We start from the raw sequence: 27177 nt of genomic DNA on the forward strand, positions 1-27177 counted from the left end.
AAGCCGCCGTTTCCCTGGCAGATCCACCCCCGCCTACTACAGCGGGGCAGAATTGAGCCTTGCAGTCTGGCCGACTCGACTTCTCCTCTCTCCCTTCCCCGCTCCCCCAGGACCCGGTGCACCGATAAATCTTTCCCAGCACCGTTGCATGGTTACGAGTTGCCCTCGCATCTGACTGGTCCCCCGCCCCGGCCTGGGGACTCCTCAAATCCAGGATCTCTGCCTTGGTAGTCTCGGAACCCCCAGCCCCTGGCACAGTGCCTGGCACTTGGAGGGCGCGCAATAAATGTTTGCAAAACCTAATTCGGCGTTAAGCAAGCGTCCAACTTTCAGCAGGTGGGGGTGGGGTGGGGGTGGTAAGTGCGGGCTATGGTGAGGGAGGGAGGGCTGGCTGTGTGCCCGGGTGGGGGACACAAGGCAGGGAGCTCCTCGTGGCTCGGGTGGGAGGACACTGAGGAGGGGGTACGACGCAGGAGAGCGGAGCCAGGGCCGGCAGAGGGCTGGCGGCGCCAGACGCCGCGGGGCCCCTCCGCTCCTCCCCCTCCTCCCGGCGCGCCCCCTTCCCCCTCCTCCTCCCGGTGCCTTGCCTCCTCCGGCTCCTCCGCCCCCGCCAGCGCGGCCGTGGCAGGGAGGGGCCGGGGAGGCGGAGCCAGCGGCGGCCGAGGCTCCCGGCACCCGCGCGGCTCCCGGTCTGGAGCTGAGATCCCGGCGCGCCGAGGTAGGAACCCGCGCGGAGGACGGACCAAGGGCTCGGAGCCGCAGGGGCCGGGCGGGACTGGAGGATGGGCTGAGACCCGCCTCTCATGCCCAGGCAGCCACGCGGCTCACGGGGCCCCCAGCTTGGTGATGGTGGGGCGGGGGGGGGGGCTCAGTCCCCGCCCCTCGGCCCCTGGTCTTCTCTCCGCACCCACCCCCTCCTCCGTGCGCCCCTCTCTTTTCCTGCAGCTCCGCATCCTCCGAGACCGCCCCGAGCGCCCCCCAGGTCTCGCCTCGCCTTCACCTTCGCCCAGCCGCGCTCCTTGTTGGTCCCACAGGTTCCTTCCCAAAGCGAGCTGGAGTCTCTGCTTGGCTGCCTGGGGGAGTGGGGGGCACAGCTAGAAGGAGCCAGAGGCTGAGTCTGGCGTAGGGGGGCGGGGCGTTGGCTAGAGGGCCGGGGACCATTCTTATGCATCTCGGTGTCAGCGGGGCTCGGGCGGGCGCTGTGGGGCTGGCTCCATGTTTGCGGAATGAATGAATCATTACTCTCCTTATCGCCTTCTGAAGGAGGACTTTTTGAGGTCCACGTGCTGCAGAACACGTCGGGGGGCCTGCCGAAATAGGGCTCCCCCGCCGGCATAGTAGACACTGACTCTCATCTCTCCACCTCCTCTCTATACGCTCTGTTTTGGCGGCAGGCTCCCTTTAGGTTGGGGCTTGGGGATGGCGGGGGAGGAGGGGTTGTAGGCCCAGCCAGGTACTTGTTGACAGTCAAGGGACTTGAGTGAGGCCCCTTAGAAGGTAACAGGGGAGGGGTGCGCTGTGGAGGAGAGCACCCACTGTCAGGCAGGGGCCACTTCTCATCTCTGAGACCTGCCTGGAAGGGCCAGTCGAGTATGGATTCTGACCTACAATTTACTGAATCCTCCAAGCCTCTGTTTCTTCATCCGTAAAATAGAAATATTAGTGTCAATTCCTCGCGGCTTTGAACAGATTAAGAAAAATGTCATATGAAATCACCCAAGACAATGCTTGGCACACTGGGAGAACTCAGCAAGGCTTTGTTTTCTTTCCTTCGTCTCTGAAAAAACTGAGCAGAGAATTATTTATTCCAACCCTTCTGTCCCGAAATTGATCCCGGACAGGCACAGTACATGTGTAATCACTGTTTGTTGAATGAATGTGCTCGATGGAGTTTCACCCCGCTTTTTTCTCCCAGAATCCACAGGCAGAGATCTGACCAGCACAGACATGCCGGTGCTGTCCGAGGACTCCGGTGAGTGTCTCCCGGGGCTGGACCTGCCACAGTCTTGAAGACAAGACCCTGCCTAGCAACCTGGGGCAGCAAAGAAAGCAGCTGCTATCCAGTGTCAGCTCCAAGCCCTGGGAATGAGAGCTGGGGGAGAAAATGTGCACGTAGCCGGGCTGAAGTGTTGTTGGAAGGTCCGCTCGGGGGTCCCACAGGGCAGGAAGTACCCACTGCCTTGGTTATACAGTGTTTTTCTTACTCTCTCCTCAGGTTTGCATGAAACCCTGGCACTACTGACCTCTCAGCTCAGACCTGACTCCAACCAGAAGGAAGAGATGGGCTTCCTGAGGGATGTTTTCAGTGAAAAAAGCCTCAATTATTTAATGAAGGTAAGTATGCTGCCCCGTGGATGACCCGGTCTGCAGCCCCAGGCATCCCCACAGCCGTGGGTGGGGTGTGTGGTGTCCAGGGTAAACCTGGGCAGCTGGCTTGGGAGGCCGCAGCCTGAGCTCAGCTGTCTTTGCAGATTCACGAGAAGCTTCGCTATTACGAGAGGCAAAGTCCAACCCCTGTTCTGCACAGCGCTGTGGCCCTTGCCGAGGATGTAAGCCCCAGGTTTCTCCTTACGGCCTCAGCCCCCCTCCCACCTGTAGCTCCTTCATCTGGCCTGCATGCCATTGCTTAGTGAGGGGACGTCGGGACTCGGGAGCCCCAAGGTGAAGAGCGTCTTCTCCCCTTCCCCTCCTCCCTGGGCTTCCTAATAGGCAGGGAGGAACTCGTGAGTCTTGGACAGGGCCAGGGGACATGGTGACATGGTGACGCCCATTTACTTTGTGTTCCTGAGAAAGTCTGTCTCCCCAGCTGTGAGATGAGGACAGTTCCCAAACGGTTGAGAACTGGCGACAAGAACAGGTCAAACACGCACATTGTGTATCAGCTTTGGGGAGGCCCAATGGGAAGTCCTGCGTCCAGGGACTTGCAGCTTCTTGGACTTTTGTTGTTGTTTGTTTGTTTGCTGTACCCATGTGGCTTGCGGGATCGACTAGGGATTGAACCCTGGCCCAGATAGAACCCGGGCCTCCAGCAGTGAAAGTGCTGAGTCCTAACCACTGGACCGCCAGGGAATTTCCAGGCTTTGTTTTTTAAAGGAATCCTTCCTCATTTCTTGTGGACCTGTCTGCTGTGTTGCATGGTTGGAAAAACTGTCCCGGTTGATTACTAAGGCTGGCTTCTGAATAAACTCACATAACCTCAGGAGATGGCCTAGTGAGGGGTCGGGGCAGATCCCCTGCCTTTCTTGGCTGTGGAATGCCATTAGGAGCAGGTTAGGTTGCCAGGCTCCCAGGCTTAGCTCTGCCTCTTCTACTAGCTCTGTGACCGTAAGCACGTGACTCAACCTCTCTGAGCCCCAATTTCCTCATCTGGAAAATGTGGTGAAGGGCACAGACAATAGAGCCAAATAAGCCCAGGTTCAAGTCCTGCCTGTGCCACTTACCAGCTTTGCGACCTTGGGCAAGATATGTAACCTGTCTCATTTACTTCTTACTTCTGAAATGGCAATATAATAGTACCTGCTCCATCTAGTTCCTTGTGAGAGTTAATCCACATAAGGCAGACAGCACCCAGGAAGAGCTTAGTAAGTTAGCTCCCATTAGGATTAGAGGCTGCTCAGGGTCTCTGATCTCTGGTGTGATTTCCCTGGGAGTGTCAGTCCTGGGGTGGCTGAGGGTCCAATGCTCCCTGGTGCTGTAGTAGTGGCTGGGAGGGCCCTTGGGTCTGAGGCCCAGGGAGCAGGGTTTCCCCTGGGTGACTCCCAGCAGGCTCGCAGCGCCCACAGCCATCTGTGGCCTTCTCTCTCCTTTCCCCCCAGGTGATGGAGGAGCTGCAGGCCGCCTCCATGCACAGCGACGAGAGGGAACTGCTCCAGCTGCTGTCCACCCCTCACCTCAGGGTAGTCATGCCGCAGTCCCTGGCCACCCACACATCTGTGTCTCCTGGGATGAGGGCAGGAGGGAGCGCTTGGCTGTGAGACAGGACATTTCTGAGCAAGTGCTCCTCAGCGCCAGCGTCCAGGGTGGTCGTCTCTCTGGCATGAGATTTGAGACCCCCAAACCACTGCCCGGCCAGGTCCCCCAGACCCATGTAAGCTCTAGGGCCAGCCCTTCTTTTCTCTTGCTTTCCTGACAGGCCATGCTCATGGTACATGACACGGTTGCCCAGAAGAATTTTGACCCCGTTCTCCCCCCTCTGCCCGATAATATTGACGAGGATTTTGATGAAGAATCAGTGAAGATTGTCCGCCTGGTGAAAAACAAGGAACCCCTGGTATGTGGCCCTCACCTCTCTGCCCCACCCTCTCCTTGTTTCCCACCTCCACCCACCCAGAAACCCTGGAAAGGACCCTACTGAAGTCTTCGGAGTGAGGATGGCAGCTTTGTCAGGGCTGCCACTAGTCCCTGTGACATCTTTGTGTGCAGAGTATCCCTTTCTCTGGGTGATTACAGCTTCCCTCCACTGTGGTCAAGCTCCTTTGTGCAGTCGAGAACCTGCACAGCTGTGCAGGGCAGCCCTGATCGTCAGCTCTGAACCAGGGGTTGGCAGACTACGGTCCAAGGGCCAAACCCCGCCCACTGTCAGTGTTTGTAAATAAAGTTTTATTGGTGCCCGGCCATCCCGTTCATGTATATATTGTCTGGGGCCCTGCCTTTACATGGCAACGGCAGACTCAATGGAAACTGTGTTGCCCACAAAGTATAAAATATTTACATTTGGCCCTTTCCAGAAAAAGTTGGCCAACCTTGTTCTGAATTCCAGGGAAGCTCAGGGCAGCAGCCACTCTTCTCCCCAGCTGACAGATTGTTATCATTTTGGTCCTGGTTCAGCAATGATGTACTGAGCAAAGGGACAGAGTTTATGAGATGGAGGGAAGTAATGGCAGTCCAGAGAACTGAGGGCTTGCCCTAGAGAATACCACATCTGGCCCTCTTTATTGTCAACTTTCACCAAGTGACCTCAGATGAGCCGCTTCTGCAAACAGACCACGGTTCTCCTCTGCCTCTGTTTCCTTACCTTCAAAATGGGCCAGTCATCCATCCACTCAGAAAACGTATCGTGACGCCCACCCCCCGTGTGCCAGGTGCTGTGTTGGGTGCGGACAGGGTTAAGACTTAGTCCTTGCCCTCTGGGAGTTCACAGGAGGTAGTGACTGGGGGGTTTCCTGGAAGAGGTGATGCCCACGCTGAATTCTAAAAAAAAAAAAAAAAGGAACAAGAGTTTTCCAGAAGGAAGAGGAAGAAGAAAGGCATTCCACCATAGAACTGCATGAGCAAAGCCATGGGAAGGTAAACGGGCTGCTATATTCAGGGAACTTGCCGAGTTGAAGGTAAAGTGTGACAGAGACGAGGCCAGATCAGCAGAGAGCGGAGAGATCCAGGTTACAACACGCAGTTGCTTGGCTGGATCCTGAAGGCAGTGGTAAGTGAGGCAGTAAGTGAGGAACCAAATGGCCAGATTTGCAGTTAGAAGTATCACCCTGGCTACGAAGTAGAAAGTGGCCCGGAGGGTGAGACCAGAAGCGGTGGACCAATTTGAGGGTAGCAGCCAATACGTGAGGTTCAGAAACAGGGCTTGACCTCGGTTTGTGGGAAGAGGAAAGAGAAATCCAAGAAATATTTTGGAAATAAAATTAATGTCGCTTTGTGCCTGCCCCAGTTCGGGCAGGAGTCTGGGGAGGCATCTTGGGTAAGGCCCAGGGGTCCAGCTAGGTTGATGGGTGGGCACTGGGACCATTATAAGGAGGAACTGAGGGTCCGTAGAATTCAAGAGGTCCGTGTGCCCGCAAGTAGAAATATCCAGGAGGTGAAGGCTTACGTGTGCAGAGATACAGACTTGACAGCTGCCATCTTCCAGGAGGGGTTAGCACCCCGCCCGAGAGGTTGAGACCACCGGGGTAAAGCGTATATCCTGGCCCTTTAATCAACATTTAAAAGGCGTATAGAGGAGGACTCGGCAAAGGAGACGAATTGCCACTGAGAAGCACCGGGAGAGAAGTGTCACCAGGGCCCAGCGGGAGGGTGAATCAGACAGGAGATGAGAGAGAGGAGACTGAGGGTGTCGAGCTGGCAGCTGGAGGGTCGTCGGTGCCTTTGCTGGTGCATCCGAGGCAGGCAGGGAGTGAGTCAGAGGGCAGGCAGCAGAGAGAGCAGATGCGAGCTGCCTCTTTGAGAAGCTTGCTCCAAAGGAATGGAGACCGGTGGCTGCTGGATGGGGTTGCCAGCTTTTTAATGATGGGAGAGACTTGATAATATTTTTAGGACCAGGGGAAGGAGCCAGTGAGGAGGGGGCATTGAGAATGCAGGAGAGGGAGGGAGGGGGTAGAGGGCAGCCTAGCCAGGAGGAGCCCCTCCCCTGAGATGGGGAAAAAGAGGAAAGGATGGATAGAGATGCTGGCAAGTTTGAAAGCCTAGGTGGCAAGAAGCCGTAGCGTTTTTAGCTGCTGGTCTCTCTTTCCAGCAATATTTATCTTATGGACTTTGAATGAAGTTAATAATGAGTGTGCCAGTGCGTTTGCATGTATAGCCAGTAACAAGTGGTTAGCATTTATTGAGCACTTACCGTGTGCTAAGTGCCTTGCATGCGTTACCTGATGTCAACCTCGCAACAACCCTGTGAGTTAAACGCTTTCCCACACCCCAGACGAAACAGTCGCAGAGAAGATAAGGAGCTTCCTCGCTAAGGGCACATGCTCTCAGAAGACGGCAGGGCCATCCAGCTCCTGACCGCTGCCCTGCCCCGCCACCGTCCAGTCTGTGTGGCGCACGAAACTGAGGGCTTGCTAGTGCCTTTTTCATCCTAGATGTCATCTCTGCCCATGCTTCGTGGGCCCCATCCTGGTCCCGAAGCTCTGGCTGGGGCATGATTGGTTCCCCTTGGCAACAACAGAAGGCCTGGTAACCCCATGCTTGGTTAGAGGCAGGTTGGGAATTGGCTGACACACATTCTCCTCATTATTAAATGTCTTTGCGAGAGGCAAGGGCTGTGGTACGATAGAGAAAGCAGTGGGTGTGGCATCACAGAAAGCCGGGTGACCTTGAAGTTGCTTTCCTTCTCTGTGCCCCAGTCCCTCATCTCTCCGACGAGATTGTGACAGCATTCTCCTGCCTTCTTTAAACTGTAAAGTGCTGTGCTATACTAATTTGAGATGTGGGTTTTATTTCATCCTCAGCCTTGGAAAGGTGTCCACCGATCTGCCCCCTGGGGTGGCAGGGGGAGGAATGGGGCGGTGGCCAGGGGAGGCTTTGCTGGGTCCAGAGAGTCGGGGTCTGAGGTTGGGGGCTGCTTCTCAGGAGCCTGCCTGCTCTGTCTCTGATGCAGGGGGCCACCATCCGGCGGGATGAGCACTCAGGGGCTGTCGTGGTGGCCAGGATCATGCGAGGGGGCGCAGCAGACCGGAGCGGTGAGTGCATCAGTGCCGGCCTAGCTGAGGTGCTGGCCGTGGTCCCCCAGCCTGTCCCCTTTGGCCACAGCCCTCCTTTTCCTCTCCTGTCCACTCACCTGTTTGGGATGTGCTTTGCTTTCTGGAAGTGGGGCTGGAATTCTCTTCTCCTTCCTAAGCTCTGTAGAAAATTTAGTTGTTTGGAAATATCTCAGGCGTGGAGTACTTTGAGGGTGACCAGAAAGGTTTGAGCATTGGCTTAACCTGAGGACTGTGGTAGTTAAGCTTGGTGTAAATCCTAACTGGGGTGGCAGGGACACCCTTCTCCGACACCCCAGTTGCCTTAACAAGCCACAGTTACTGAAGGGAGGGTGTTCATGTCCCAGATGTGTTTAGGTGGAGCACAGGTTAAGAATCACTGGTGTGGGCTTCCCTGGTGGCACAGTGGTTGAGAGTCCGCCTGCCGATGCAGGGGACACGGGTTCGTGCCCCGGTCCGGGAAGATCCCACATGCCATGGAGCGGCTGGGCCCGTGAGCCATGGCCGCTGAGCCTGCGCGTCCAGAGCCTTTGCTCCGCAACGGGAGAGGCTGCAACAGTGAGAGGCCCGTGTACCGCAAAAAAAAAAAAAAGAATCACTGGTGTGAAAGAGACTCACAGACTTAGAGAACGAACTTATGGTTACCAGAGGGGAAGGGTGAGGGGAGGGATAGTTAGAGAGTTTGGGATTGAAATGTACACACTGCTATATTTAAAGTGGATAACCAACAAGGACCTACTGTATAGCACAGGGAACTCTACTCAATACTCTGTAATAACCCAAATGGGAAAAGAATTTGAAAAAGAATAGATACATGTATATGTATAACTGAATCACTTTGCTGTACACCTGAAACTAACACAACGTTGTTAATCAACTATGCTCCAATATAAAATTAAAAGTTAAAAAAAAAAAAAAGAATCACTGGTATATGGAGGAAGTAAATTGGGGGGCAAATCTCCTGGCATAGGGGAGTATTGCCCCAGAAGTCTGGGGCTCATTGTGGTGGGACCCCTAGACCCGTGCTTCCCAAACATTAACAAGCATGGAAATGGCCTGAGTTGTCTTTTTAAAACGCAGATTCGGATTCAGCAAGTCTCAGGTGGGCCCAAGACTCTGTACCTTTTACTGCCTTCTGCTGCTTCTGGGCCAGTGTCCACATTGAATGGCAAATAGGGCCGGATATGCAGAGATGCTAGTCATTAAAGCAGAGGCCAACAGACAGGTGTGTCTAACACTCTTGACACCATCTTCCCTGGTGCCCTTAAGTTTTCGTGTAAAATTTGAGAAAGACATTCTTGGAATCAGGTCTGTACATCCAGGAAGGTGAAGAGTTAATGATATTTTTAAAGAAGCAGAGGCTATAGCAGAAAGAACACAGGGTTTCTACAGCAAAGTAACTGCGTCTGCGCACTGGCTCCGTTTTTTCTCAGCAGTGTGGCCTTGGGCAAGCTGCATCTTTTTTCTGGATCTCAGCTGCCAGTTTGTAAACCGGGGGTTTCACCGCGTGGTTGTGAGACAGGGATGCCAGGTGAGGCACCTGGCACCCTGTGACAACTCAGTTCATCCCAGTCCCGTCCACTGTCTTTAAACATTGCGTCTCCCCTGCAGTGGGCTCCGCAGGCAGGTGCCAGCGGTTCCCAGAACTCCCTGCTTTGGGGACCTCAGCCTCCTTCCCGTGCTGACCGTCAGTCCCTGTGTCTCCTAGGCCTGGTCCACGTTGGAGACGAGCTCCGGGAAGTGAACGGGATCACGGTCCTGCACAAGCGGCCTGACGAGATTAGCCAGATTCTGGTCTGTGCTGCGCGCATGTTGGGGACGCGGTGGTTCTTCAGAAACCCAGAGCAGGGCGCTTCCTGGAGCCAGGGCTGATCTGGCCCAGCGTCCCTGTTTGCACGGGGAGGCCGCAGGCCAAGTGGCCTCACAGAGTGCCCTGTATGGAGGGTGGGGGACAGGAGGAAAGGAGCGCCCAGACCACCCACTTCTCTCAGACCCCCTCTTCAGCACAGCCATCCTCCCTACCCCCAGCCTTCTTTCCTGAGGACCCGTCTGGAAGACCCTCTCAAAAGGGTCCCCTCTTCCAAAGGGCTGAGGAATATGGAGTAAAAGGCTGTAGCCCAGCAGAGCAAGGGCTTTGGGGTCAGTTGGTCCTGGGTTCGAATCTTGCCTGCATCACTTTCCAGTTGTGTAACCTTGAACAAGTCATCAAATCAGTCTGAGTTTCCATTTCCCTTCCTGTCCAGCAGGGATAGGGATGGTTTCTCAACCGATGCATAGTTATCGTTAGGATGTAAGTATCCGGAAGAGGATATAGCACTTTACAACTGCAAGGGGATTCTAGGGGGTCACGTGCTGGGATGGAAACAACCTTCTCAGTCCATTCTGCGGGTTCAAGTCAAAACTGAAATTACAGAAAGCCCCCATCGTAGTTCTGTCCTCTTTATCCTCAGGCATCCTCTCCCAACACAACAGTCTTTGCTAACTTCTGATGGTTTGGGGGGCAGATACGGGATGAGATTTGAAGCTCCGAGGCCCGCTCTTTAAGGGCCCTGCTGTAGGGGGTCCTGGTTACAGGCAGACACTTCAGTCTTCCTGCCCCCACTCCCCTTTCCCTGGTGCTGGGCACCGACTTCCCCGTGTTCCAGAGGGATGCGGAGCCAGGGATGGCATTGGGTGAGATGTGCTCTCATGGGCTGACAGTGTGCTTCCCGTGGGCGCCCCACGTGGGGTGCAGGGCCTCTCTCCAGTAGAGGGGAGGGGAACCCCTGGGAAGGTAGCAGTGGCCTGAGATTGGGGAAGATGCAAGCAAAGAGGGGAATACTGTTTGGGAACCAGCCCCAAATGAGGCAGGAAGGAGGAAAATGAAACTGGACTAGGTTATTAAAATAACCCGAGAGAAAAGAAAGAAGGGCAGCCCTTTGGATGGAGAGCTGTACTTGGTGCATGCATTGTCCTCGGGTTCTCATTTTAAGTCTTCTGTCCCTTTGTCGCATGAAAATGCTTTAGTTAGGTCAGCCGGCTCCCACCATAGAAGGGTGGGTCATAGGGGAGGCAGCACATCCCCTTTGTTTCTGAACGTGAGTTTCCAGATCTGGGAAGTAAGACGTGACGTCCTGGAGGGTCAGATCTGGTAGATGATACGGCTGTGTGCTCTTTCCTTTCAGGCGCAGTCCCAGGGGTCCATCACCCTGAAAATCATCCCAGCCACCCAGGAGGAGGACCGCTTGAAGGACAGCAAGGTATGGGGGAGCTGGAGGCGGCGGCACGGCGGGGGGAAGCGGGGGCGGCGGACTCCAGCCCAGCCTTTGAAACAGTCATCCGGGAAGAGATCATCTGTCTGGTCCTCAGAACAAGCTCCCAGTAGAGACCTGTAATTCAGTCACGGAGTGATTTATTTGTTTGTACCCGGCCTCTTCTAAACAGGATTTGACGTAGCTTACTAATAAAAGACAAGGTTCTTCTAATTGAAGTCGAAAAGCAGGGCCGTGAAGAGGAGGAGAAGGTACCCAATGTTCTGGCTTCGGGACCAATTAAGTAACTGCCTTTTGTTTAATTCCTTGTGGAGCCTACCTTTGGTAGGCACCTCCTCTGTGCCCAGGCGCTCAGCCAGATGCTGGAGACCGGGATGATTAGTAGCTTCAAGGATTCCTGGGTCAGAAGGGGAGGCTGGGGAGCCATTCTCTCCTTGCTGTGTGATTAAGCGCTTCGGAAAGATTCTGTACAGAGTGAGAGGCACTTTGGAAGGTGTCATGCAGTAGGGGTGTTGGAAGTGAGGCTTGAGGAAGATGGAGATGAGAGGGACTTCTCTGGTTAAGAGGAGGTGGAGGGAAGGGCGGGCAGAGGGGTCTGCATATGCGGGGGCTCAGAGATATGGCAGAGAGGGGTAGGGGGGGCTCAGTGAGAAAGTGCACGGTGGTGGGGCTCCAGGGGGAGGATGAGGGGGTGTGCTGGGGAGGTGGGTCGAGGCTACCTTCTGAATGGCCTTGAATGCTTTGTTAAGGGTTTTGGCATAATCCCTGCTTAGTTTAGGATCTCAGAAGCCGACTCTGATACAGGGATTCACTACAGTTTATTTGGAGGTGACCCCAGGAAACACCAGTACAGGAGTGGGGAAAGGAAGGCAGCCAGTGCAACAAAGGGTGTGTTCTCAGCAAGTTACCACAGGGGGCAACCAGAGCTTAATCCTGCTCCAGAGCCTGGTGTCCCTTGTAGACCGTGCCTCCGTCATCCCTCCCAAGAGCTGGGAGATCTGGGGGATCTGTACACCAACTCCCACCAGGCTGCATCCCGGGGGTTAATTCCCAGCAGTTCCTGCCGGCCAGGTTAGGGGAGAGCAGATCCCAGTGGCTGGAGAAAGCCGTTAGGCAGTCAGCCTGGGGTGCCCTGAAAAAGTAAGGCCCCGGGGGATATGGGGGGCCCCCACAGCCCAAGTTACAACCCCATAGGCGGTGAGAAGCTCTTAAAGGTTTTTTTTTTTTTTTTTAAGAGGGAAGTGATACAACCACATTTGTGTTTTAGAAAGCTCCCTGGGGCAGTGAGTAGAGGAGGGTGGAGACGGGGGCTAGGGCATCTGGTAGGAGTCTGTTGTGAAAGCCCAGGTGAGAGATTTGTCAAGCCCTGAGCTGAAGTGGTGGGAGGGACGATGCAAGAGGGCATTACTTTTATTTCCCAGTGAATTTGGACCTGCACTTTCTGGCAGCCAAGGCAAAAAGGAGAACATAATGAATTACAATAATGAACGGAATTCATCAGAGTATGGAAGGCAGCATGCCAATTTTTCAAGAAAGCTAATTCCCAGCCCGCATGAAAGATGGGACATTACAGCACTTGGCACACAGTAGATGTCAATAATTTTTTTTTTTTTTTGCGGTACACGGGCCTCTCACTGTTGTGGCCTCTCCCGTTGCGGAGCACAGGCTCCGGACGCGCAGGCCCATCGGCCGCGGCTCACGGGCCCAGCCGCTCCGCGGCATGTGGGATCTTCCCGGACCGGGGCACGAACCCGCGTCCCCTGCATCGGCAGGCGGACTCTCAACCACTGCGCCACCAGGGAAGCCCCGTCAATAAATATTTCGATTAATAGTGGACAATGTATTTGACAGTTTTTTATGGCAAATGAAGAAATAATCTTTATATGACTGTTTCTTATTTGCACCTTCAGTTGAATCCCAGGGCACACGTAATGCCTGATGGAAGTGGTCCTTCCTGGGACCAGCTAATATGGTCTCTATAGGCAGCTTTTGCAGGTTCTAACTTGATACAGGGAGAGGACTTGGTTTTCCTATAGGACAAAATGGGTAGCCTGTCTCTTAGTCCATCCTTTCTAAAGATTTTTCTTTGAGCTGGATGCTTGATCACGGCTGGCCATTTGAGATGAGGCTTTCTTCAGAGTGCCTGGGACCCTGGTAACATCTGTGGCTAAATGAGGGTATCTGTCCTCATAATATATGGCCAGAAATTTCTTACTACTGTCGAACTGCATCTTTTCTGCTTGGCACATAAAGGAATATGATTTGGATTTGTCTAAGGAAACCCTCTGGCCTTTTTTTTTTTTTTCCTATTTGCTGTTAAAGTTACTGGGCTGTAATGATCTGGAAATAGAAATAAATAAATCCATGCCACTGAATTATAGAAGAGAACGAAGAAGTGTGACACAATGCTATGTCTTCCCATCCTCTTCTCTAGAGGGATGACTTCAGGGTAAAGGGGAGAGTTGGGGGTTGGCTAAGTGCGTGACAGATGAGGCAGGATTGAGCTGTCAAAGATGTAGCTGTCAGTTACCCACTGAAAAGTGATGATGAGGAATCGGTAACAGTAGTTTCATTGATGTTTGTGTTCTTATCAAAACATCTAGATGACTTATTTACAGATGGCTGCTGACATCCTTAGGGGCAGTTAGCGTATCAGAAATAACATTTGAGTTAGAAATTGTGCTTGACTTTCCTTTTTGCTCCTGGGACTAATGGTTGCTTTGTGTAGGCTGAGAGGCTGTTGTAAGGATAGCAGATCAGGCCGATAAGGAGATGTTTAGGTTGGAAAGGGAAATTCATGGGGCCCAGCTATTCATTTTTCTGATTCTTGAGGGATTTCGCAACTGGGACACTGAAAATGGTTGAAGAACACTAAGAGAATCGGTGAGGTGGGTTTCTGATTAACTTTCTATTCTTTTTTTTTTTTTTTAACATAAATAAGTAAATAAATAAATAAATAGTTATTTGCGCCGCGTCTTAATTGCCACGTGCGGGATCTAGTTCCCCAACCAGGGATTGAACCTGGGCCCCCTGCATTGGGAGCACGGAGTCTTAACCACTGGACCGCCAGGGAGGTCCCAGCTTTCTATTCTTGAGGCTGCTTGTTCTTCCTAATTGTGAATGGTGGTTGTCCTTTGGTTTTCCTTGTGGCATAGACACATCTGTGCTTACACGGCAAAGGGCTGTCTCACTGAGCGCCTCCCCTGCAGGTGTTCATGCGGGCCCTCTTCCACTACAACCCTCGGGAGGACCGGGCCATCCCCTGCCAGGAGGCAGGCCTGCCCTTCCAGCGCAGGCAGGTCCTGGAAGTGGTGAGCCAGGATGACCCCACGTGGTGGCAGGCCAAGCGAATGGGGGACACCAACCTTCGAGCTGGCCTCATCCCCTCCAAGCAGTTCCAGGAAAGGTGGGTCTGGGGTGTGTTGTAAGGGGGTGTGGTTCTGGAGTGGCCTAAGTACATGACAAAGCCCCAGGTCTCTGCCAGCACAGCCAGAGGGGCCCACTGGGTGTCCTCTGGGCTAAGTACCAATTGTGCTTGTGTTGGCTCTTTTTCTCCCATCATCAGTGGTGATGGCTGTTTGAGATTTCAATAAATATTGAAAGATGGAAATCTGTGTTATTAAATTAATGTATATTTTATAATGCATACTTAGGGCAAGTTGAGAAATAAAATATAAAAATACAGAAGAGGAGGACGAGGAAAAGAAAATTACCCAAAGTCTCACTACTATCTAAACAACATGATTTATTTCCTTCCTGTGCCTGTTATGTGTGTGGTGCACATAGAATTCGAGGTCTTGCTTTTTTTTTTTTTTTTTGGTAGCTTAACATTTTGACATGAGCGTTTCCTATATTACTCTAGAATAATATTATTCTGTACTGTTAATTAATGGTAATATAATATTTCATCAGGAGATGTACTGTTCATTCACAGGCAGCAGCTATGGTGTCTTCCCTGGAGGAGCTTACAGTTCAGCTGAAAAGTCACACGTGGTTCAGACGAACACTTTACATATAAATGTGATGGGTGTGTGGTAGGAGGACACCGGGACCCGCCAGGTCCTAGCAGGAGGGTTGGCCCTCGTCCTGGCAAGCATGGAAGGCTTCATTGAGGAAGGGTCCTACCTAAGTGACTTTGCTTCCTCCGTGTGGCTGTACTTTGACGCTGTCTCTAATGTTTCCCTGCTACAGTCTATGTGCAGATAATTATGTTGCACATAGACTGTTCCTTATGTTTCAAATCGTTTCCTTAGGATAGCTTGCCCAAAGTGTAAATCCTGGGTCAGAGGGTGTGGCACTTACGCCTGTAAGCCTCTCCTGGGGTTTGTAGCCCTCTTCCATTTTTGGGGTGTGGAATGATGCTGTAGCAACAGACCTCAGGGTTCATCTGTTTCGTGGGCCCTCCTGGTGTGGTCCTCAGACCAGGTGCATCGGCATCCCCTGGGAACTTGTTAGAATGCCAATCCCTGCCTGGGCCCTGCCCCAGACCTGCTGAATCAGAGACTCCAGGGGCAGACTCTGAGCTCTGTGTTCTAACAGATATTCCAGATGAATTGAGGAGCTGAAGTTTGAGAACTGCTGCTTTATTTCCTCAGGGCAGCCTCAGACCCATCTGCATCTTTGGCTTCACAGGTCTTGGGGGAAGCCTGTTTAGCTGCATTTAAATGTGGAAATCTAGAGACCTCTAGGAGCCCTGGGTGTTTTCTCAGCTCAAAGAGGCCTTGGAGGTTGCTTCTCCACCCAGGGACGCATTGAATAATGTGCCAGGCTGAGCTCTCTGTTGGGCTAGGGTGGGTGGGGAAGGGCATTAAATTAGGGTCACTTTCACCCTCGGCTTCTCCTGGGAGTCGTTCTGCTGTTTTCCAACTTCCTCAGAGGTGGGGAGGCCGGGTGAGTTTGGAGAAGGTGCCTCCTTTCCTTGAGAATCAGCCATGGGAAAGTAACGACCAACTGCTGACCATGGACACTGGGCTGTACCCCTGTGTGTGACCATCTTGGGCTGGAAAAGCTTCTCCCAGAGCAAGAAACTCAGTTTCTTCCTCATGAACCAGTGAGAACCTGTGAAAACGTCCCTCTTCACTGGAACTCAGTGTGAAGCAGGAGGCCCTTGGAGTGCCAGGCTATCCCCACCTGTGGGTTCCGGGCCTCGGTTTCCCTGAGTTTTCCAGAAGGTTCCCTATGACTGGTTCTCTGGTCCAGCTCACGGGCCTGCCCATCCCCTTGTGTCCCCACAGGCGACTAAGCTACCGGAGAGCCGCGGGCACCCTGCCGAGCCCCCAGGGCCTCAAGAAGCCCCCGTGTGAGTAGACTGGCAGGATGGTGCTTCAGGGGGGCCGCTCGGGGAGGGGCTGGGGTTAGGGCTCTGGGGCTTCGCGTGGGGAAGAAGCAAGCACTGGGCTGGAGGGGGCACCGAGGGTCCTGTCTGAGCTCTCAGGCCTCCTGAGGGAGGAGGGGCCGGGGAGAGGGATGAAGAAGGGAAATGGGGGTAGGTTGCGGACAGCTATTCCCTGGAGAGGAGCTACTATATTTGGGGCCCATAGATGACACTGCGGGGCCATGGTAACACTGCTCCCAAAATTTTGTGCAAACTGTGTGTGTGTGTGTGTGTGTGTGTTGTGTATCTGTGTGTCTGTGTCTGGGAGAGGCTCCACAGCTTTCATTAGATCCCCAAGGGGCTCTCTGACCCTGACAGTTTAAGAACCACTGATGTTGGAAGGGAATGGAGATGGCTGTGAGCGAGCCCGTGCCTCTGAGTCAGCAGTCAACTCTGGCAAATAAAAATAAAGGCTGCCCAGTTAAATTCGAATTTCAGATAAACAATGGATGGGCTTTTAGTATAAGTATATCCCATGCAATATTTGAGACATACTTATACTAATGAATGATTTGTTGTTTAGCTGATATTCACATTTAACAGAGCGTCTTGTATTTTGTCTAGTAACCCTACTCTTTGCATCACTTACCTTTTAGAAAACACATTCACCTACCTTCTTGCCTTTTAATCATCACAACAGGGCATCCCTTTTGCCAGGATGGTTAAACAGAGGCTCATGAAGTCAAGGGAGTGGGGCTGGGGTCAGGTTTCCAGAGGGCCCCCAGGTGAGAGCCCCGTATGGAGAGGAAGCTTCCCCAGGGTATGGCCTCCCTAGCTGGGGGTCAGGGGGTAGGGGGGAAGCGGGGGGCTTGGAACCAAGTGGGGCGCCAGAACAATGCCAGATGAGGAGCACAGCTGGCTTGCAGCCCTGCGCTGTGCCACTCTGTCGTCTGGCACCTGCATTTGCCCAGGAGAGTCTCAAACCCAAGAGGAGAGAGAGCAGGTCCTGGTCCTGCTGCAGGCATCCCAGGGCGAGCTGCTCCCTTGGCTGGGTGGCCACTGCCCACAGCCGCCTTTCCAGACTTGCTCTCAGGTCGGAGGGGCTGCTGAGTAAATTGGCCCTGAGGCTGCTTATGCCAGTGAAGATCTGGCTTTCTTTGGGCCGCTAATGAGACACACACAGGAGGACTAATTAGAGCAAGTATTGGTTTAATAATGCACCGCAGCTCAGATCTCGGGTTTGTTGGAGGAAAGAAAGAGGGGACAGATGGAGGGGTCCTGAGGCACCCGAGGCTGTGGCTGCCTCTGGGCCACAGGGCCTCGCGGTTCCCCTCCGCTAACGCTGTTCCATCTGTCTTTTGTGCAAACCGCAGATGATCAGCCTTGTGACGAAGGTAGGCCCAGTGTCTGTCCCCTGTGCGCACGGACAGGCCCCTTTTCTGTAGACTGTCTGGGGCTGCAGGGGCTCGTTCTCCCTTCCGCCACCCCGCTCTGGGGTTGCTGTGCCCCTCTGGCTCCTGGCACCCCTCTCCCTGCTCTGCCAGCTGGACCGACCTGCTCCTTGAGGCCTGCAGAGCTGGTGGCGACGTGGGGCCCGGCCCTCCCTGGACTTTGGCTGGGATGACCACGTGACCCGGCTGGGTAGCAGTAGGGCAGGGCGAGTGAATCTCCCCTCCTTATTCTCACTGATCCTAACTCTGAGGGGCTGGAACGAGGTCTGCTGGCCCAGAACCCCAGCCAGGCCTGGAAAGGCTGTTTGTGGCCTAAGCATGGAGAACTGGGTGAAACAGAGGAACTTGTTTACCTGGGGTGGCCGGGACATGGCATTTGTCCTGGGCCCCCCGAGACTCCATCCCAGAGGGCTCTGCCTGGCCCTCCGGGGCCTGGGTACCTCCGGGCTGGGGCATGTGTCCAGCATGGCTCACTGGCCTACCTCTCTCTGTTTGGTCCCCAGAGACCTGTGACTGTGAGGGATATTTCAAAGGACACTATGTGGGTAAGTAATGGGGGTTCTCCCCCCGAGATCCCCCCCCCGCCCATGCACAGACCACCGTGGGCTCCTGGGTCAGGGAGAGGTGATCTGAGCCCAGGAACCCCTCAAGAGCAGCTGAGTCTGTGGGACCCACATTTTCCTTCAGTCTGTGTCTGCCAGAGGCTGGGGTCCCCCACCCCAACTTTCACCCAGCCACTGGGAGCAGTGCCCTGGCAGGACCCCTACATTAATACTGATTTTATTATTACCATAATCTCGATCGTAGTTTATTCAGTGTTCCTGCCACCCCCATACAACAATGGAACCTTTTATCAATCTCCAAAGTACCTTCACTTCTTTTATTTTGGTAAATCTTTTCAAAGGCCTTAGAGACAGGCCAAGAGTTTTTAAACTTTTCGTTCAGAAGCAATTTCAAACTTACTGAAAAGTTGTGAGAATTGTACAAAGAACTCCCACATACTCTACACGCAGATTCCCCGGATGTTAACACTTTGCCATATTAGCTTTGTCATTCCCTTTTTCTGCACGTACACATTTAACCCTCTTCCCCCTGAGTCATGTAAGAGTTGTGGACGTCATGTCCCTTCACCCCTAAATAGCTCAGCATGTGTCCCCTAAGGACAAGGACATTTTTTGATATAACCCAGGGCTATTATCAAATTCTGGGAATTTATTTTTCATTTTAATTATTTTTTTTAAAAATTCCGGTAATTTAACAGGCATACAATTCTATTATTTAATATGGTGTTCATATCAGAATTTTACCAGTAGTCCCAATAATGTCCTTTAGAGCATTTCCCCCGATCCAGGATCCAATCTAGGAGCACCCGTTGCCTTTGTAGATGTGGATTCCCTTTCATGGATAAGGGAACTGAGGCGCAGAGGGGTGATGACTTGTCTGAGGTCAGTCACATACCAAGTAAAGCAGTAGCCTTGAACCCTAAATTTTGGACACCAGGTAATCGCACTTTCGTCATATTACTGTACGTCCTGATCAACCCCTTCCTGTAGCAGGAGGTGGTTGGGAGAGGCCCGTGGGTCTCAGTCCCACCTCCAGGTCTGACCAGGTAGAGAAAGTCTATAGGGAGCTACTGGGACAAATGCCGCAGTGTCCCCCTGCCCTTCTCCCCAAGCTGGTCTTCGGAGGAGCTTCCGGCTGGGCCGCAGGGAGAGACTGGGAAGCCCGCAGGAAGGAAAGACATCTGCAGTGGCCGAGTCTCCGAAGCTGCCGACCTACGAGGAGGTGACCAGGTACCAGCACCAGCCCGGCGAGCAGCCCCGCCTGGTGGTTCTGATCGGTAGGTGACGTCTCCAGAGAAGGGGCTGGTTTCTCCCTGGAGGGGTGGGGAGGGAGCTCAGCAGGGACCTTGCAGCCTTCCCTTTGTTTCCCAGGGTCTCTGGGAGCCCGACTGCACGAGCTGAAGCAGAAGGTGGTGGCAGAGAACCCGCAGCACTTTGGTGTTGCTGTTCCACGTAAGAGGGCTTGTGTGTGTGTGTGTGTGTGTGTGTGTGTGTGCAAGCATGTCTGCACATGAATATTTCTTGGGGACTTGACTCCATGTATCCATCTTCATCCTTACTTTGGGTCTGAAGGGCTGCCAGGCACTGCCTGCTATAGGCACATCAGGGGACCTAGGCATGATGGGAAGAGACCCACTCTCAGTGGCCCACTAGGACCCTCTGAGGCAGTAACTGGAGGACCACTTGCCTGGTTCTTGCCTGGAATGGGAGGTGAGTCTAGAGCTCATTGCAGGTAAAGTGGCAACTTCAACCCAACACCAAGGGGCCCCCAGCAGTGGGTGTATTTCAGCCTCCTCTTCCCAATGACTCTGACTCCTATGGCCCCTGCTCTCTGCTTGGGCAAGAGAGTAGGTTGGGGAAGCCAGAGAGCCCTTGAGCAGTGTTGCTCGGGCACTCCGCCTGCAGCTGGATCCAGTCCAGCAGGGTGGCTATGTACACTCCTGAGTCCAGAGGCAGCTGGAGATGCTGAAATCCAGTAGGCAGAAGTCCTGGTTCTGAATGTGATGTGCAGTAGCTAGGAGCTCTACCAAGAGCTTTTATGTGCTGTAGCTTGGCCAGCCTTCCCAGTATCCCCGAGAAGAGGATCATCATCATCCCATACAGAGGAAGACACTGAGGCTCAGAGAGGTTAGGCAACTTGTCCAGTGTCACACAGTTGGTAAGTGGTGGAGCCAAGATTCAAACCCAGGCAACCTGCCCCAGTCTCGTTCTTTTTTCCTTTTTTAATTTAATTTATCTTTTGGTTGCGTTGGGTCTTCGTTGCTATGCGCCGGCTTTCTCTAGCTGCGGTGAGTGGGGGCTACTCTTCGTTGTGGTGCGCAGGCTTCCAATTGCGGTGGCTTCTCTTGTTGCGGAGCACGGGCTCTAGGCGCGTGGGCTTCAGTAGTTGTGGCGCACGGGCTTAGTTGCTCCTCAACATGTGGGATCTCCCGGAACCAGTGCTCGAACCCGTGTCCCCTGCATTGGCAGGCAGATTCTCAACCACTGCACCACCGGGGAAGTCACCACAGTCACATTCTTTTTTTTTTTTTAAATAAACCATTGTAGTTTATTTATTTATTTATTTATTTATTTATTTATTTTTGACTGTGTTGGGTCTTCATTTCTGTGCGAGGGCTTTCTCTATTTGCGGCAAGCGGGGGCCACTCTTCATCACGGTGCGCGGGCCTCTCACTATCGTGGCCTCTCTTGTTGCAGAGCACAGGCTCCAGACGCGCAGGCTCAGTAGTTGTGGCTCACGGGCCCAGTTGCTCCGCAGCACGTGGGATCTTCCCAGACCAGGGCTCGGACCCACGTCCCCCGCACCGGCAGGCAGATTCTCAAGCACTGCGCCACCAGGGAAGCCCCCCACAGTCACATTCTTACTGAGGCCACACGTCAGCCTCTCACCTGCTGCTTGCCACTTCCTGTCCTTGGCTGTTCCTTTCTGAGACTCTCAGTCCTCTTCCTCAGAGGGATACAATGTGGGCACGTGATGGCCACTGAGAAGGGATGCTGTGGTGGCAGTAATGGGACCTTTCTGGAGGATTCTGAGGAAGCGCACCTACGTATTCTTTCTTTTGCCGTGTCACTCCCCTGGGCCTCAGGGCTCATAGCTCAGTCTATGGGTTATGAGAACTGTCTTCCAGAATCCTACCTGAAGTGGTAGGGATGTGGTGGCGGGGTCATGGGGGGTTGGGGAGGCCATTCTGGAAGCACCTGTGATGGACCTGGGAGAACTTTGGGGGGCCCACAGCCTTCCAGGCTGAAAGGATGGACTGAAACAGGGCGTGTGGAAGTTCACACATGGATCCTTCAGAAACTTCCAGACCCATCCTCTGGGGGTGGGGTACCTGGATGGCTAGACCTACCTGCTTCCAGACATCCCACAGATAGGTGACTTTCTCCCTGCTATAAGGAACCAGGCGAGTCAGGGAAGGCTTCCCAGCAACAGTGACTTTTATCTGGGTTTTGAAGAGTAAGTAGGAGTTTTTCAGGCAGAGAAGGAAGAGTTCTCTATACCAAGGGAACAACATGTGCAAAGGGACAAAATATGACCCAGTACAGCAATGGGAGGGACTGGGTAAGTTAGTGTGGGTGATGTGGGGGGAGATGAGCTGAGTGGGAGGCTGGGTTGATTAAGAGGGTCTCATATACTCATCTAAGGTGTTTAGAATGTAATCAGTGGGTGAATAAAAGTTTTAAAGCAAGGACATGGTCAGGAAAGGTGCCCCTAGCAGCTCTGCCAGAGGTTGGACACAGATGTCACACGGCGCACAGAGCATCCCCTGGGTGGCCCACAAGGGAGAAAACACTGTCCTCTGAGACCCCCTCTTTTCTTTTGGAATGCTCTGGAAAAAGCTGTGTGTTGCTTCGCGTGTGCTCTTGTTCTGTGGAGGATCTGATTTTCCCCAGAGGTGCGTGCCTTGATTCTATTATGGAAATCAGAGGGAAAACACTATGTGTTTAAAAATTGTGTGAGGGGGTCTTCCCTGGTGGCGCAGTGGTAAAGAATCCGCCTGCCAATGCAGGGTACGCGGGTTTGAGCCCTGGTCCAGGAAGATCCCACATGCCGCGGAGCGACTAAGCCCATGAACCACAACTACTGAAGCCCGCGCGCCTAGAGCCCGTGCTATGCAACAAGAGAAGCCACCGCAGTGAGAAGCCCGCGCACCACAACCAAGAGTAGCCCCCGCTCACCGTAACTAGAGAAAGCCCACGCAGCAACCAAGACCCAACACAGCCATAAATAAATTAATTAATTAAAAAAAATTATGTGAGAGCCAGCCTTGCGGAAACATCTAGTCCACGAGGGGACTGTCTGTCTTCATGCCTTTTCTCCCCAGATGAGAAATAATTGAATAAAAAATGTAAAACATACAGCAGGGTCAACTGAGTTTTTGCCCCCTTGGCTCTCAAAAAGAAAAACAATTAGGAAATAAAACCTAGAGGACTAGGAATTCCTTAGGCGATTCTTTAAAAGCCACAGCATCAGTGAGGCAGTTTGGCAGAGTGGTTAAGGGCATACGCTTGGCCTGAGACAGAGAGCGTTCCGACCCGGCTCTGCTCCCAGCCGTGGGACATCCACACGGTGCTTAACCTCTGCACCTCTGTTTCCTCACCTGCAAAACCGGAGGCCTCCTTTTGCCAGCATCACAGAGCTGTGCAAGTCAGTGACGTGCCTGCACACAGGGACCCTTGATGGAGGGAAGTGGGTGGTTTGTACACAAATCCGTGACCAGCTCCGGACAGGAATGAGGGCACAGGCTCGCTGTGCTGTGACATCTCTGCCCAGCTACCCTCCTCTCTTTCACAGATACCACCAGGCCCAGGAAGAGCCATGAGGAGGATGGGGTGGAATATCACTTCGTCTCTAAGCAAGCGTTTGAGGCCGACTTGCATCACAACAAGTACGTTTCCTTGATGGACCAGTGGGGCCTCCGTGCAGCTGTGTGTCTTTGCATCTGTCCAGTCTTCCACTTGACCTCCTGGGAGGGCTTCTGGAAAAGTCAGGGGAAGCAGAGGATGGGAGGAGGAGCGGGGAGTCATGGTGGGCCATTCACCTTCTGTGCTAATTCAGGCAAACTCAGCAGCTGAAGGCCTTTGCCCCTGTGGTGCTGTTCTAGGTTCCTGGAGCATGGTGAATATAAGGAAAACCTCTATGGAACCAGCCTGGAAGCCATTCAGGTTGTGATGGCCAAAAACAAAGTGTGTTTGGTGGACGTGGAGCCAGATGTGAGTTCCTGGGCCAGTTTGGCATTTCCTGTTAATGGAATTTTTATAAACTAGGGGGTTGTACATTTCACAGAACATTCGACCTTAGTCCAGGGACTTTTTATTCCAGAGCACTGGAGGTTAATATTTCCTTGGGTCTCCCTTTGAGAATCTAATGAAAGCTTTTGTACCCCAAAACGTGCACCTCTATACACAAAAATGACATGAATTGGAGGGACCCTGTTGGTGGCCCACAGGCCCAAGATAGTAACCTCTGCGTGGAGTAAATCATGCAGGAGACAGTGGCACCGACTGGTCCACTGTGACCTGACAGTCAGGGACTTAGATGTAAATGCACCAGTGGAGGCTGGGCCATCCCTTCCCCGACGAGGACGAGTGAAATCAGAGAACCACCTAGAGAACCACTGAGTAGGAGAGCAGTTTGAAAGGGAAAAAGGGCAGACTTGACCCTGTGTAGTGCTTCAGAGACATTTCCAGTCCTGCACACCCCACAGGGGCTTAACCGTCTTTTTAACCTTGTCTTTGAGAAAAATTTGTAAGCCTGGAACTCAATAGGGGCTGAGCTCTGATTTTATGACATACACTGTAGGCTTTATTTTACAGAAGTTGGCTTGAAACGGATTCCAAAAAGCACCTTATGTCCAGAAAGGAAAACCCTCACTAATTTGGACTTAGTAAGGAGTTGGTAGTGGAAATTAAAAGTCTGAATTTCAAAAATTTTTTTGAAAAGTGATTTTATTGGTTTAGAGGGGATGCAAGCTGTACACATAGCAGTTTAATACCAGTGTTTCCAAATACAGGCCCTTACATCATAAATAAAATGCACTAATTAACAGGACGAGTTGCATATTGAAAACCTTCTAAAGTCTTTACAATTTGCTTCAAGGAATCTCTTAGTCTCTTCATTTGCTTGGCAAACCTTTTCTTCTTTGAATATCGTGCGGAGGCTTGTGTGATAGCACAAACTTTGCATTAGTCCAAATTGATGACGTTTGACTAAATAGATACACACATTAAATCCTGCTGGTTCTTCCATCAGGACTAGGCAGGCAGAGAAGGGTGTGCGAAGGCTAATTAGAGCTTGGTGGAGGGTAGTCAGAGCTAAGTAAGATGGCAACTCTCGGAGCTGAGGCTTTGGAACCTCCGTTCTCGGCAAGTGAGCCTTCAGGGTCCAGCTGAGGCCAGCGGGAAAATGAACAGGTGGTCTGCACGGATGAAGGCCATTGTCATGTGACCATATCATCAGGACCTTTGCCATCGGGGTTATGTGATGAAGCACCCCATTACTGAGAATTCAAGAAGTGTGTTTCACAATAAAATATCTTCAAAGTATGTAATATTCCTGAACTTTCTTTCTCAGGCACTGCAACAACTGAGGACCTCAGAGTTTAAACCCTACGTTATATTTGTAAAGCCTGCAATTCAGGAAAAGAGGAAGACGCCACCCACGTCCCCAGCTTGTGAGGATGCAGCGGCCCCACTTGTAAGTTTAAAGTTGATCATTTCTCTTCCGAAGGCCTAAAAGGGCCGTTAGCTGCATGTGGGTGCCCATACCTTCTACACAAGACCATCTTTCCATTTTGCCTGTTGGCCAGACTCAGATGGTCATGTGATCTGAAGACTCAGGGTGGGGCAGCCAGAAGTGCCTCCCAGTTCACACAGGAGTGGCTCTGCCTGGGTTCCCCACCCTCCACTCCCTCACATAAGCACCCCGTTGGAAAGTTAAGGGACTGACATCTATCAGGCACCTGATCTGAGTGTGACATACCACAAAAATTTGTTGAACTCCTAAGCCAAACCCAAATAATTTTTAATTGAAACACCAACTTCAGATCCAGCAAGCTAGTCCAAGATGGAGGCAAGGGGCATCATGGGGGAATCTTTCCCGTGTGCAGCTCAGGACTGTGACTCTCTTGCTGAAGCTGCAGGTGGTTGAGTTCCACCTTTACAGGGCAGGGAAAGGGTTCAGGGGACTGACGGCTTCAAAACAGATGTCACACATTTTACTCCATTAGAGATCACTTGAGTTCTTTCAAGAGGCAGATATTTATTAGGAAGATGGAGGGATTTAGGGGCAAAAGAATGTTCCTTCTCTAATTTCTTAAATAGATAAATGCTTCCAGGATGAACGATGAAGGTACCTGGAGGAGGGGAAACTCCAGTAGCGGCAGACAGTCTATAGGATCTATGTGTGTAAGGCGGTGGGGGAAGTGGGATGGAAGATCCAGGGGCAGCAGTGGGACACTGCAGGGTGGTTTTGAGTAGGAGAGGAGCCCTGCAAGATGCCATATAGAATTGGAAAGCTCTGCCCGATTTAATCTAGGTTTTTCCCTCCTGGGGGAAAGAAGTAAGAAGAAGTTATCTAAGGTCTCTTCTGTCTTTGCGGTGGCATGCAAAAACTGTTTCCTAGACCTTTAGAACATATTTTCTGAAAGTGTGGATGCTCTCACGAAAGTAGGAGTCTGGTTTTGATTGGTGACAGAGAGGGGGAGGGAACATTTTGGAATATGGGTCATTTTAGGGGAAGACAGCTCACCCCCTCCATGGCAGCATAAAAACAGAGCCCCTAGAAGCAGAGGTGAGAAGGCAGCAGAGGACTGGAAGGAGATAGAAGGGGAGGTGGGTGAATGCCAGCCACAAATTTCACTTTGCAGTTTTACTCAGAGTGGATCCTGCCACTTTCCTTTCTTCCAAAACCCAAGCTAATAGTCAGTGAACTACCTGCTTGAAATTCTACTTACTAGAGGTATATTTGAATGAAGAAGCAAACAAAACACTGGGTAAGTTGGGTAAAGGAGGGATCATTGGCTGCCTAGACCTTAGGGTTAGGTGTCAGGAAAGCAATCTGATTAAAGAAGCCAGGTGTCCTAAGGAAATGAGGGATTGGGTCAGGGTTGTCCCAGCACTTTCTTAAATATCTCTGCTTTGTCAGCTGTGCTAATGTTGGGCTCTGGTTTGAGGAAATGAAAAGAAGAACTGAGTTCTACATGATGAATTTAGGGGTCCTCAGAGGGCATTTGAGTTACTTCTTCTTCTTCTTCTTTTTCCCCTAGTTGATTCCAGAAATGCTTGCTTTGCTTTTATATAGTGACTACTTTCCCCTAGTTGATTCCAGAAATGCTTGCTTTGCTTTTATATAGTGACTACTATTTTTAGTTGTTTCCTGTAATTATTTAACCAAATTGCCATGCAACACAATAGTACTGCTAGTTTGGAAATACCTTCGGACAGGAAGTGTGATATTGACATATATAGACAGGCAGATATAGAATCAGCATCTGCCCAAAGCATGGCTCGCAGTTAACAGGTCCTCAGTAGATATCTTGTGAATGACTGAACAATGATTATGGCTGCCGCCCATGAACTTTCTTGGAAGTTTGATAGGCTAGCATCACTATGCTCTGTTCCTGTGTACCCAGTTGGTTATTCAAGGGCCATAGTCATCCGTTCATCACCTAAAAATGAGAGGTTGGATACTGCCCAAGACAAAGGCTGTAGGTTTCTTTTTTTTTTTTTTTTTTTTTTGCGGTACGCGGGCCTCTCACTGTTGTGGCGTCTCCCGTTGCGGAGCACAGGCTCCGGACGCGCAGGCCCAGCGGCCATGGCTCACGGGCCCAGCCGCTTCGTGGCACGTGAGATCCTCCCAGACCGGGGCATGAACTCGTGTCCCCTGCATCGGTGGGCGGACTCTCAACCACTGCGCCACCAGGGAAGCCCAAGGCTCTAGGTTTCTTATTTGGGGGAGAACAACACAGTTGTTCCCTAACTGCCCCTTTTCCTTGCAGGATGAGGAGCAGCGAGAGATGGCCGCCTCTGCTGCCTTCATAGACCAGCATTACGGGCACCTGGTAGATGCTGTGCTGGTGAAGGAGGACCTCCAGAGTGCGTACAGCCAGCTCAGAATGCTCTTAGAGAGGCTGAGCAAGGAAACTCACTGGGTACCTATTAGTTGGGTCAGGTAACTGT

At 52.3% G+C, this 27177-nt stretch overlaps 1 protein-coding gene across 1 annotated transcript; it reads left to right on the plus strand.

The window, feature by feature from the left end:
• Positions 1-1947: 1947 nt before the first annotated feature.
• MPP3 (MAGUK p55 scaffold protein 3) lies at positions 1948-27173 on the plus strand (the record flags this gene model as incomplete). Its single annotated transcript, XM_082861758.1, has 18 exons — positions 1948-1972; positions 2216-2334; positions 2472-2549; positions 3816-3896; positions 4133-4270; positions 7319-7400; positions 9127-9212; positions 10583-10657; positions 13879-14075; positions 15904-15968; positions 17357-17377; positions 17938-17979; positions 19110-19274; positions 19369-19449; positions 22793-22886; positions 23103-23211; positions 24572-24694; positions 26997-27173. 18 exons carry the CDS (start codon positions 1948-1950, stop codon positions 27171-27173), a joined length of 1758 nt encoding a protein of 585 aa, XP_082717884.1.
• Between the last annotated feature and the right edge of the window lie 4 nt (positions 27174-27177).

This window comes from Leucopleurus acutus (genome assembly GCF_964270905.1).
Source record: "Leucopleurus acutus genome assembly, chromosome: 19".
Classification (NCBI taxonomy): Eukaryota; Metazoa; Chordata; class Mammalia; order Artiodactyla; family Delphinidae; genus Leucopleurus; species Leucopleurus acutus.